Here is a 13,764-nt window from a genome sequence, read left to right on the forward strand (position 1 = left end):
TTAAAAAAATTCATTCAAGCTCAATCTGTGCTCGACTTTCTCTTATCCAGTTTAAAGTTCTCTTCAGGGTTCATCTCTCTAAAAATCGATTGTCGCAATTTTTCTCCGTTTCTGACATTTGTGAGAAATGTCGTGCGCCTACCTGTAATCTAACTCGCATGTTTTATTCCTGTTCATCACTTCATAGTTTTTGGCAGACCTACTTTGTTACTATGTCAAAGATACTCTCATTGGATATTAAACCTTCTCCCCATGTTGCCATATTTGGGCTTCCAGTTAACTACAAACAGTTCACTTCCAATCAATTGGACGTCTTAGCATTTACTTCCTTATTGGCAAGACGCCGTCTTCTTTTCCACTGGAAATTAACTAAACCGCCCTCTAGCAATCAGTGGCTAAAAGACACCATGTCCTTTCTAAAACTGGAGAGAATTAGATATTCAGTGAAAGGCAACTCAGCCAAATTTTATAACTTATGGTGCCCTTTCATGACATTCTTTCACTCTCTTCAGTCTCTTCCCCCAGATTGAATGCTACACCCCATCCCACCCCTTTTTTTCTTTTTTTTTACTAGGTTTGTTCTTGTGTCTTGTTCTCGTATGAAAAGAAAAATACTCATAGGAGGTAAATTGTATGCCTTTTGTCAGTTAGGTACTTTCTACCTCTTCTATTTCTGTAACCTGTTCGTTTCTATCGATGCCATAAAGAAGATGTATATCACGGCATACTTTGTTAAGAGTAAAGATTTTGCCTGTAATGTCTCTTTCCCTTCTAATAAAAATATTAAATAAAAAAAAAAAAAAAAAAGCTTACATCAGTCTGCTTTTTTTCATCGATACGCTTCCTGAACACTCCGCACCATAGGGGGGAAAAAACAAATGTTGTGCACGTTGCAAAATTCAGAAACCAGAGAACCGGGATATAGAACGGAGCGACAAACTAGATGTGAATCATAAAAACAGAGAATCCGACGGTGAACAGTGAAAAATTAATGAGTGGCGAATCAACACAATAGAATGATGAGTAAAGATTACTGTTGGTGAGCGTCAATAAACAATGAAAGAAACTAAAGACAACATAATAATAAACCAAGAGAGGATAATGCTAATCAAAGAAAACTAAATGGAAATGAATGAAGAACAAATGCAAGAATAAACTAAGAAACTAAATTAAATACAGAGGAATAAGCGGGTATGACGACCTTTCGAGCAATAATTAATCCAGAGGACTATATGGCAAGAATAAACAAACAAACAAAACAGATATAATCCATGTTCGTGTCTCCTATTTGTATGGCATTAAAAGGATTTTGAACTTTTGTTTTTCCACTGAAAGCTCTGTTGCTGTTATGCCATGGGGGTGAAATTTTATGGATGATACTCTGATGTCCCATTCTCCTGAATGCAGCACAGAGTTGCTCCACCACAGAAACTCAGAGAAACACTGAAGAGAAGGAGAGTTATGATTAATATAGTTTCAGTTATACCCATGTTTTAATGTTGCAGAGCACTGTCGTTTTGCAAATAGACCAAAGTTTAAACTGGCATTGCTGCAGTAACGTGCGGTCAGAGGAAGCAGGTGAGGCAGAGCCTGTCATCGTGGAAAAGTAATATATAATGATAAAATAATTTATATAGCTATTTTCACCCTGTCGTTTGTACTATAAAGTACCTATTTTTCATTTAGCTTAACCAATTCTGCATTTTCCCATTCAAATGCTCAGAAGCGAAGCCGGTGAGGCAGCAGCAAGTTGAGCCTCACCTTGGATTGCACAACCTCTCACTAACTGCACTGGCTGCCATTCTATGAGAGCATGCTCCTCCTGTCTATACGTCACCAGTAAAATGGTTTAAAAACATTTAATATATGAACTGATTTTCCATAATTTAGCTTATGTATATAATGTACATTGTTTTTTTTGTCACCAATTGTATGTGTATCATGATTCGTGTGTTGAGGAGCGATCATAACGGCAGAGAACAGATTTGAGGAGAGGCAGGCAGTTCTCTTGCCTCATGGCAGGGGGCGATCATGATCCCAGACATTGTGACTCCACAACTGCAGAGTAAGAGACAGTAACAGCGAGCTAGACATGCAGTAAAGTCAAGTGGTTTTCTCCTCTTACCAGAGCAATCACTTATTAATAATCACAAAATAAACATTAAGCCTAAAACCATACTGCTGCAACAGACTGAATGTTCTGCTCTGTGTGTGGGAGATATATGAGCGTTTTTTTGGGGGGCGGGGTTGTACTGTTGTTGTCAGTTACTATAGCAATGAGTCTGCACGTAGCTGTGCTGATACAGAGGGCGAGAAAGAAGTGGTTTTGAGTTGTACTTTAATGGTTTATCCCTTTGCTGTGGAGCACAACACGAAATTAACAATACCTAATAACAACTTGGAAAGGGAGAACTTGTGTCTTGGTTACTGAAGCTGGTTCCTCCCAGGAACCATCTGCTTTTAAGTCATAATTTTGAGGAAAAGGTCAGTATTCTGAGATAAATAGCTTAGAATTCTGAGATTAGAGTCACATTTTTTTCAATGCCTGTAATCCTCTTTGTTATTGAGTTATAGTGACAGATCTATTTATTCACAAAACACAGCAACTTCCTCTGAGAAGTTTGAGCACAAACATAATTTAAAGAATGTTTCTATTTACATTACCCAACTTTAAAAAATTGCACTGGGTTTATTGTGAAATTACTGGTATTCAAGTTCAAGCTCTAACTAATTCTTCTAACTAAGAATGCAGTTACATTCTTAGTCACAAGGTATCACTGTTGGCTCCAAAACGTGAGTGTTAAGAACTAGAGAATTTTTGCAAGAGAATTGTAACATAAGGCCTTGGCGACATTCGGCCTTATGCCAATAGAAAGTCATTAGTTAACTTCACAGCAAAAGGGTATTAAATTATGAATTAAAATCTATCATTTTTATAATGAATGATGAAGAAATTTACCTTTCAAATTGTATACAATAAAGGCTCCTGGATAAAATAAACATCATGCTAATTTGAGTTGCAATGAAACAACTACTACATAAATTATATACTGAACACACACACTTCCCAAGTATAGTTGCAAGCATTCATATACTTTTTTTGTCTGTCTAATTGTATTTGTGCCTAAAGCAGGAAGAAGATGAATGGATCTCTGGATCATCCAGATCAACCAGATATTGATGCTATTAAGATGTTTGTGGGACAAATCCCACGGTCATGGTCTGAAGAGCAGCTTCGTGAACTGTTTGAACCCTTTGGATCAGTCTACGAGATTAATATCTTACGAGACCGGAGCCAAAACCCACCACAGAGCAAAGGTCACCATGCAAACATATACATGCATGCATGTGCACATACACATAAAATTAATGTTTTGTGTATATTGCAGAGCACACTGAATCTTTTAACAGGATTTCTGTCTGGTTGGTTGACTGTCAATTCAAGTGAAACATTTTAAAACCCATAAATTCAAATTCTTAGAATTGTCATTACTGCCTTTAACAAAGAAATATGAGAGCAATAGCCATAAAGCTAAATCTTCTGCATATCAATTATGACAAATGAGATAAATAAGAGCGGCTGCCTCTAGAGAATTCATATTCAAAAATGTTTTATTGATTCCATCAGGAAATGTTGTTTTAACTCATACAAATTCTTCAGAGTTATTGTAGATGGGGGTGGCTGTATTACAGCAAATTTGAAGATGTCTCTAACTCCAGACATTTTGTTTTTCTAAGACAATTTCATGAAGAGGATGGTCAGGGTTGTTAAGAATTTTTTTGATTTTATGTAAAATTCTTCTTTGATTCATCATCTCAAGAAGGTTCCACAAGAGTCCCCAGAACTGAACCGCCTTCTTTATTAGTTGTTTTTATTACCCTAGATCTGATTCTGCTTCCTCAACATAAGACAGCAGAAAAGATGACACTCAACAGAGGGTTTATAGAAGATCTGCAGCATCTTGCTGCAAACCTTAATGGATCTTAGCTTCCTTAAGAAGTACAAGTACATCCTTATTTATTTACTTATTAATTTAAGGGCTCTTAAGTTTTGGTTGATAGACAAAAAATGCCTTTTGAAAATATCTTTAAGTAAGTCCTAAAATACGTTTTATTAAGCCCATATTAATGTGTTGAAAATTTTGTTTAATGATCTCTCATAATATAATAATACAAAAGAAAATTCACATTTTACTCATCAGTCAACATTACACTTCAAGACTGATTCTGAGACTTGTTTTAACACTTTTATTTTTTGGCAGGTTGTTGTTTTGTAACATATTATACTCGTAAATCAGCCTTGGAAGCACAGAATTCTCTACACAACCTGAAGATCCTGCCTGGGGTACGTGATAGCCTATTTATTTGCTCTAAATGTAAACTGCTCAAAAAATGCCATTTCTTGTAACAGTTTCATTAATTTATTAATATAACACAGTAACAGCACAGTTGAAAGTGGATTGGAGCAAGGGTGCATCTAAAGTTGCAGGATTTTAGAACTCAAGGACTCGACTTGGGCACCCCGATATTTCTGTTGAATTTTATGAAGTAGGTTGAAAAGCTCTGGCTGCAATTCAAGGTTAAGTCAAATGTGGATTTCAAAAGTTGGACATCACCCACAAATCAAAAGATCTTCTGTAAAAATCAAGTGCATTATTTTCAGTCTTCTCAGATTCAACTGGCTCAATATTGCTGTATGAAATTCAGGATCCAAACATTCAGTGTAAAAAAGGAAAGGTTACTTCAGGTCATGGACATGGATCCCAGATTCCAACAGCCAACCTATCCAGTTACTCTTTGTTTGTCATGTGTTTCATAGTCACGTGATGTTACGCTTCAAACTTGTGTGATGGCGCTTACATTGAATGAAAACTATCACCAAGATGTTTTTGGAAACGAAGCTGACAACATTGCCGGAAGCCACGTATGATTGTAGTTGCGAGAAGACAGAAAAGTTTGGAAGTGAACTTTTCATGATCTATGCAATTAAAGTCAGAATTTGGCATTTATGGATTTAGAAAGAAGTGATTGGAATAGTGTGGACTGTAGTGAAGAGAAAGAGATGGGTGGTCAAAATGAAGGGAGAGTGGGTAAAGGTGAGGAAGGGTGAAGCAGAGTCCTACTAAAAGAAAGAGGAAAAAAGACAGGTGAGGAAAATACAGAAGGAACTGAAATTGAAGATATTGAGGGAAGATCAGAAGAATCTAAAAGTCCACCTATGAATGTTATAGTAAGATTTGATGAAGAAGAAGAAGAAAAGAAGATTGATCCATTTATGTCAACAAAAGCACTTAAAGCGCAAGTTGTAGAAATTAAACATGCTAAGATATTTAGAGACGGAAATCTTCTGATTGGCTGTCATGTGGAAGTTCAGGTGGGAAAAGCGGACAAACTTGGGTGAGTGTGTAAAGTCTAAGTTAGAAGAGTTGTAAGAGTAGGTGAAAAGAAAATAATGGAAGAAAAGGAATTATTACAGGAGTACCTTTAAGTGTAAATGTAAAACAATTGGTTGAGAATTTAAAGCAAAGAAATAGAGGTAAAAGGTGCAAGAAGACTGATAAAAAGGTCCAGAGAAAGTTTAACAGAGACAGAAGAGTTTGAAACAAAAGAAGTGACAAATGAGGTTTTCTTTGGCTTGATAAGATTTAGTGTTAGCTAATTTGTGCCTAAACCAGTGAGATGTTTCAACTGTCAGGAATTTGGCTATGTTGCAAAAAATGTGTTAAGGAAAAAAGATGTGCCCGATGTTCTGGAGATCATGAATATGGAAAATGTGGAGTTGGAGTAAAACCAAAGTACTGTAGTTGCACACCAGGGTTAAATCAGTTATATACTTTGTTTTTAGGGTATGTCCTGATCAAGGGCTGAAAAACTTGGAAGTTGCACAACTCACACTTACGGTTCATGGGAATGGAGGAAGCATCTTCATATCTGGAAAGTGTTAATCAAAGATATCACGTCCCCCTCCACTTCACGTAGAGGGGGACTAATATTCATAGTATATGAATATTAGTATTCATATACTAATTGTTCTTTGCACATCGGAAGTAGTGCATCTAGGATCCGCTTGGGCCCAGCGTCTCCTGGCTCTATAAGCTGTTTGCTCCATCGTGCCAAAGGGGGCAAGAGGGAAGGAGCTGGTGGAGTGGAGTTGAAGCTGGCTTGAAGCTGAGCTGCCTTCTCCGCCCAGCTCTGCTTTTCAGGCTGGCTCTTGCCTGTCTTGCCTGCCCACCCCAACTTTGCTTTGCTTTGTTTTCTTGTCTTTTCTTTTTGTGTGTCTCCCTGCCCAGACCACCTGCTTTTGGCAATGCCAACAGCTTGGAATCATTGTTTTGTGGTTGTTGGTTGTTGTGATTGTTGTCAAGTGTGGAGCAATGTTGGGTCGTGTGCAGCTTTGGGCCCCGGGTAGGCATAGATGTCCTTCTCCTTTTGCTTAATCTTTTTTGTTATTTTTGTAGTGTTTAGTGTTAACTGTGCTTGCACAGTTGTCTCTGCAGCACTTCTGTGGGATTTTAGTGGGGTGGTTCGTATAGATTTCCTTACTTGCCCGGTGGTTTAATCTGCATAACAACCCACCGCCAAGAGGCATGAAGACTACAGATCAGCTGCTTGTTAGGTAAATTTGGATAGGCAGATAAGTTAGCCGGGTACTTTGGTCTGCCTTTGTGCACGCGAATCAGCGCTTTATCCTAACTGTTTATTGTTGTGGTGTTTTGTCAGGAGCAGGTATGACTTCTCTTTCTGAATTTTTTGATTCTCCCTCAGAAGAGTTTTTGAATGATTGCACAAAAGAGCCATTGTTTGAAATGGGTAAGCACTATGGTGTGGAAATTGATGACTGCCGTTCTAAGGAGAATGTGAAGTCTATTTTGGTTGCAAATCTGTATGGAATCTGTTCGTGAAGCGACCAATTAGTGAATCTAGTGCACCGCCTATTACTTTACCACCCAGTTTGACGTATGAGCAACATAAAGAGCTACTGCTGTTGCAGTTTGAGCATGAAAAATTCAGAAAAGCCCACCTCAAAGCAGAACAAACAAGGTTGGAAATTGAACGAACAAAGTTAACTGTTAGAGTTACTCTAACATCTGCGAGAGTGGAGGAGATCCAACTCCTCTACCCTTGCAAACCAAATCCAAGGGATTATTCTTCCTTTAATAGATTTGGGTTCTATGCTAAATTTTAAAATGAGCAGGTTTCTTGTGCACCTGTTGTGGATAACAGTGCACTGCAGGACTGTTGGACTTGGCAGATGTAGCCAAATGACACTGGGTTAGATCTCAACTCCACGATTGTTAACATGGCACAGAACTCAGTGGTGATTCTCTGCTCTTTGTTGAATCAGAGGTGGTGTTCTCAGCCAGCACTTCTGGACCATGTGTAGACTCCAATGTAGACTCAATGGTTGTCTTAGATCAGGGGTGTCAAACTCCAGTCCTCAAGGGCTGGTGACCTGCAACTTTTAGATGTGCCTCTGCTGCACCACACCTGAATAGAATAATTAGATCATTAGCAAGGCTCTGGAGAACTTATCTACACAAGGAGGAGATAATTAAGCCATTTCATTCCAGTGTTTGTACCTGTGGCACATCTAAAAACTGCAGGATACCGGCCCTTGAGTCCTCAAGGACTGCCTCAAGGGCCATACAGAACTCACTGGAGTCAACCTCCAGTGAGTTTGACTCCTGTCTCTTAGATGCTGTGGCTGCAAGATATGTAAATGGTCCTCCGTCTTCTATCTGTGTCAAATCCTCACTCGCCATGGGGCAACATTTCAGTTTTGTATGAGCACAGCAAATGATCAATGTGTGTAGTGTGCATCACACCATCATTGATGAGGTAGATTACTGGTCCAAAGCGTTTCAGTGGTTGCCTTTAATCATCTCTCCTTTCCCCCAAGGACATTTCTGACATACACCCGTTCTCCTGGTAGCAGGTGCCGTAATTTTGCAGCCGTCTTTGTCATGGTATCTTTTGTATTTTCTTCAACAGCTCTCTCAACTGGTTTTGAGCAGGATAAGCCTACTTCTCAACTGACTCTTCAAAAACAACTCTGATGGTGCAACTCCATTCACTGTATGTGGTGTGCTTCTGTACATGAGCAGGACATTTGCCAGCTTGCTTGTCTTGCACTTACATAGTTAATTACTGAGTCTTATCCGCTAGAACTTGCTTCCTAAGTGCTTACTGTCTGCACCAATTGTTCTGGTGCACCATTTGACACTGGGTGATACATTGGCACCAGAGTTTGTTTTATGCTGTTCCTTTTCAGCATAAAACACTGCTCGTACACTGCTTGAATTCAGTGTACAAAGTTATGGGTCCCTATTTTCCATTATGTGGGATATGACCACTCCAGCTGGAGATGGGCACCAGCAACCCTCCCGACCCCACTAGGGACAAGGGTGTTCGAAAATGGATGGATGGGATATGACCACCCCCATGAAATAGAAAGACACATCACATGCTAACCTCAATAGTTTTGTTGCATCGTATTGTACTACAGCCTTGCTTTGTAGCAGCAGTCCTTTTGATTTTTCAAAGGCCTCTTCACATTCAGATGTCCACTTCCACAGACTCTTTTTCTTCAGTAAAGTGTACATAGGTTGTAACAGCATAGACTGATTTTTCATGAACATTCCATAATAGTTCGACAGTCCAATATATGAACGCAGTTCAGTTTCATTTTTGGGACAGGGAGCATTTATGATTATTTCCTTCTTTTGGTCAGTAGGATGGAGGCCTTCATTTTCCGCAATGTGCTCTAAATACTCCACTCTGCCTTCCATGAATTTACACGTGGACTGTTTCACTCTTACCCCATATCTTTCCAGGTAACCCAACACTTCATCCAGCTTTCTCAGATGTTCCTCTCTGGAGCCTGCTGTGATCAGGATGTCGTCCAAAAAGCATGTTACATGGTCTAGTCTTTGTAAGATCTGGTCCATGACACCGTGAAAGATCAGCAGCACACTGAAAACTCCATATGACAGGCAGCTATAAGCATACAGTCCTCGGTGTGCGTTTACAGTTAAAGGCCTACCCATTTTAGGGGCAATGTGTTGATTAAAATGTCATCACCACACATCCAGTAGCTGTCTGCCACTGGATATGTCTGATCACCTAGAAAAAATAGTGGGGGAATAGCCCTAGTAACATTTTCACAGTTTTCTTATGTAAATTCTGGCTTTTGATACCATATAGGTTTTGTAACAAATAGTGGTGTTACGTTAGCATGTTTAAACCAAGATAAAACCCAAGTAACATTACATTGAACTGTTGTATTTCCTACATGTATTCCTCCATCATTCTCAAATCCTCCATTTGCAAAACATTCATACTCTGCATCATAATCTACCTCATAATTCACTGGAGGATCGCATTGTGTCGTGGTCATATTAAAGTCAGCACAAACAGATTCATATCTCCATCCTGCCCATTTATCTAAATAAAGGTGTGAATTACGTGAGGCGTATAATAATCTGCAATTCATACCACACATTGGTACTGTAAAGAAAGATACTACATCAAGTACTGGAATAAATTTACCTTCCTTACAGCTTTGTCGTTGTCTAATTGCACACTCTTTAGACATGTATTTTTCTGGAATAACAATTGATGCTGCTCCAGGAGCAACAGAACAAACTATGCAGTCATTTTGTGTTAATTCTCTTGCAGTATACCAGGACCAGGTATACCATGTATTCTGAATTGCTCTTTGCCAAAGTGGATCTCCTCTTGGTCGAAAAGAGGTCCGGTGAACATCTAGAAGTTTATGCATGGCTCTTGGAATTACTTTGTTGTCCTGTCTTTCCTTCTAAAATTTATCTAGACCTCCATGGTATTCATGACAACCTTCTTTTTCAGAACATCCATATTTATTTGAAATTGACATATTAGCCACTTGGTTTTGCGCAGGTGTCGTTTGAATAAAATCCAAATCTTCACTACTGTTGATCATTTAATTCGTTTCGATTATTTTATTAGCGTTTGTTGGTGTGGTAATTTGTTTTAGTGTTGTAGGTGTCACAGTTTGCCCTTTTTTAGTAACTGTGTTTTTATCTGAATTTTTTGGTGTTGTAAGATCTTAAGAGGGTGTTGTCATGTTAATTAAAGTTGTTGATTTAGTAACTAATTTTTCAATTGGGGTGGTTTTTGTAGGTGCTTGGGTGGCCAAGGCTTTCGTTGTTAATTTCAATTGAGCTTCTTCTGCAGTTGCTATAAGAGATGCAGGTGTGACAACTTTAAGTGCTTTATTTATTTGTGGATTTCCTTCATCATCTTTAATCTCTGCATTAGGTTTTATGGCTGTATGAGCTTCAATGGTAACAGTTTTGAGTGTATTAACAGTGATGATTGACTTAACAGTTGTAATTGGTATAGTCGTAATGGGTTTGTTAGTGAAGCTATAGAGTGTTAAACAGTTACTTACCTCTGTGTCTACCTTTGGTAAACTCCAGATCACCTTAGTCTCTTCCATTTCACCGTTGGCAGCTGTTCCAATTTTATTTCATATGATTTATCTACTCGAAAAGCTAAAACATCTGCTTCAATCGTACAACCACAAGTTGTTTTTGTGATTTTTAAGTTACATTTTGTGTCTTTTTGATCCGTTATTAATACATTATTCCCTAAATTCATAAACCATCTACACATCTCGCGACGATCATCTCCTAACACTATTCTTGAGATAATTATTTGCCTTCCTAGCATGTTGTCACCCACATCATCAGTAGAAATATGTATTTTAACTCTGCCGTTCATCATTTCAACAGTACCTGTTTTCTTTGTGTCTTTTACTCGTTCTAAATCACCTTTACCTGTTACTGAATTATTTGTGTCAGGGTTTATCTGTCATGTGGTGCGGTGGTGAGGCAGAGGCAACAGACCCAGGTCGAGATGAATTGATAGTTTTTTAATGAAAATAAAAGTCCAAGAGACCAGGCAGCACAAAGGAGCGCAGGGCAGATGCTCACAACTGGAGACACAGGCAGACTCAACAAACACGACACAACAAGCGACGAGGACCCAACAAAACACAGAGACACAAGTGAGACTAAATACACAGGAGGTAATTAAGGAACGAGAAACACCTGGGAGTAATCAAAGGGAGACAGGACAACACAGAGACTCAGAGACACAGGAAACTCAAAATAAACACACAGAAAAACACGGAACATGACATTATCATGTAATGTTTAAAATCATTGTCTTTACTCCACAGTCTTCCTATTTTTACTTCTATGTCAAATCCGTCATTTCTAATGTACATAATGATTGAACATTGATCCGTGATATAGCTGTTCCTCTGTTTTGTAATAGCCTTGCTACACAGTTGTCAGTTAGCATAGCTCACATCGGTTTCATACTCTGTTTCTAACTTTGTTTGAAATTCAGTCTCTGTTAAACTTGCTGTCCATTTCCATTCTAAGTGCACATTTCTAGTTTTACAAATTAATTTCTTGGAAACATCTAAGTTGACATTTGCTGGAAAGAACACTGGCATGTACTTGTCTGGAATTTTAGAAGTTGTGTGGTACTTATCTTTTTCATTGGAGATGGATCTTTTCACAAGAGCAGTCGTCTCTATGTCACCGTTTGTCCCCCCTGGAGGCTGTCCTTGAGTGAATGTTCTGTCATTCTGGTTCGTCGTGGTCGGTTTGTCCCGTGGTGTTGGCTGCAGATTGCATGAGTTTGTCTATGCTGTCGCCGCTGTTGAATGGCTCATCACCTCTGTCAACATCCACAGTTGGACAGTTATCAGTCTCACTGCTGCGAGGCTTCTGCTCATTTTCCTTGTCAAATTCAAGTTTAACTCTGTCTTTATTTTGAACTTTAGTGCAATGAGTCAAATGATGCCAAGTGATACTTCCTACTACTTGGACAGCCGTTGGGATTGCTCTTTTTACTTCATAAGGTCCTTCCCATCGGGCCTTCATGCCATCTGCGTCTGTACACCTTGATGTACACCAAATCGCCTGGCTTCCCCAGTGGTTCCAACATTGCCGACTCTGGATTTTTCCTGCAAATAGATAGCTCTATGGATAGCAGTTAGTTGTTCAACATAGTCTTTCAACTCAGTTTGCAACTGCTCAAGGGGAGGTCCTTTAAAAGGTAACCTCCATTGCGGCACAGGCATCGGTCTGCCAGTTAGCATTTCATGCGGGGTTAAATGCATGCTTCTGTGCATGCATTAGTGCTTGCACATTAGTGTGCAAGCACTGAGCTTTGCCACTAGCTCATTAGTGCTAGTGGCAAAGCATCTACCCAGTTTAGTTTAGTTGATGCACAAATCTTTAGTAGTTTTGCCTTTAAAGTAGATTTAATGCGTTCTACCAACCCTTGACTTTGAGGACGGTAAACTGAGCCAAAACGCTGTTTGATTTGTAGCTTTTGCAAAATGCCTTTAACGACTTTTTGTACAAAAGCTGAGCCATTGTCTGAACTGATTTCAGATGGTATTCCAAATCTTGGAATCACTTCTCTTGTCAAAAATTTGATAACTGTAAAAGTTTTTGATGGTACTGCTTTGACCCATCGACTGAAACGATCAATTATCACCAACATGTACCTTTTACCTTGAACTGGTTTGAGCATGTCTACATAATCTATCACCAGGTGTTTGAAAGGTCCTTCAGGAACTGGAATGTGTCCAATACATGGTTTTATGCCTTTTCGAGTATTGTTTTCGGCACATATTTCACACTGGCTTAGAATTTCATCCACCATGTCTTGTCCCCCCAACTGTTTTGTACTTTAAAATGCAGTTTGTGCTTGTCATTGTGACAAACCCTAAAAAAGAAAAAATCTTGCCTCTGTTAATCTGGAGACCAGAAACCTTGTTTTTTCAATTTTTCCAAGACTTTTCCTCGGGCACAGTGGTCTAAGCCGTGAGCTTCTGAGACCAGTAATGTTAATAACGCTACAGGTGCCATCAGTAGGCCTTGGTTAGACCTCTATAAGCCGTTTTCACTCATCGTAGCACCTCTGCGCACCTAAAGGTCGCGTTCACTGCTACTTGCTTGTTGCTGCATCAAAATCGCATCTTCTGGTGTTAAAGCTGGCTCTAAGGCTACTACAGGTGCCAAGATGGCCATTTGGCTCCTGGATGCCATTTTTGCCGATTCATCTGCCATGTTATCTCTTATTACAATGTCATTACCTTTGCGATGTGCTTGACATTTGATCACTGCCAGCTTCGAAGGAAGCATCATGGTGGCAATCATTTCTTTCAATTGTGCTTTGTGTTGTACTGGGGTTCTGTCTGCTCTTTTGAAACCTCTTTGCTTCCATATTGCCGCAAATAAAAAACAAACGCCGTGGGCGTAAGCAGAATCAGTGAACACATTTGCGGACTTTGATTTAGCCATTTTACAGGCTTTAGTTAATGCTTTAAGTTCTGCAAGCTGTGCAGAACATGGTTGGTCACATTTTTCAGCTTTGACGGTTACAATATTTTTACTTATTTGCTGTCCCACTGCAAAACCTGCGTGGTTTCCAAGGTGGTCTCTGAAACATGACCCGTCAACAAAGTATGTGACTTCTGCGTCAGGCAATGGTGTAGACTCCAAATCAGGTCTGAGTCTAGTGTATTTCATTGTTTCTGCTACACACTCATGTGGTTCTCCGTCACAATCCAAAGGAATCACATTTGCTGGATTGTTGGTGATGCATCTTTGAATTGTTATGTCTGGATATGTCAAAAGTAGCATGTATTGCAAACTTCTTGCCTGTGTTACAACAAATTTTCCTAGATTTATTAAC

The 13,764-nt window shown here is 39.2% G+C and overlaps 1 protein-coding gene across 1 annotated transcript in view; it reads left to right on the plus strand.

The window, feature by feature from the left end:
- The first annotated feature begins 2,253 nt into the window (after positions 1–2,253).
- The window catches only part of celf1 (cugbp, Elav-like family member 1), a 78,110-nt gene continuing 66,599 nt past the window's right edge, over positions 2,254–13,764 (plus strand). Inside the window, exons 1-2 of the mRNA XM_028015255.1 lie at positions 2,254–3,318; positions 4,263–4,345. Coding sequence (XP_027871056.1) covers positions 3,141–3,318; positions 4,263–4,345 — 261 coding nt within the window. The 5' untranslated portion in view covers positions 2,254–3,140. The remainder of the gene's footprint in view (positions 3,319–4,262; positions 4,346–13,764) is intronic.

The sequence above is a fragment of the Xiphophorus couchianus genome, chromosome 4 (genome assembly GCF_001444195.1).
Source record: "Xiphophorus couchianus chromosome 4, X_couchianus-1.0, whole genome shotgun sequence".
Classification (NCBI taxonomy): Eukaryota; Metazoa; Chordata; class Actinopteri; order Cyprinodontiformes; family Poeciliidae; genus Xiphophorus; species Xiphophorus couchianus.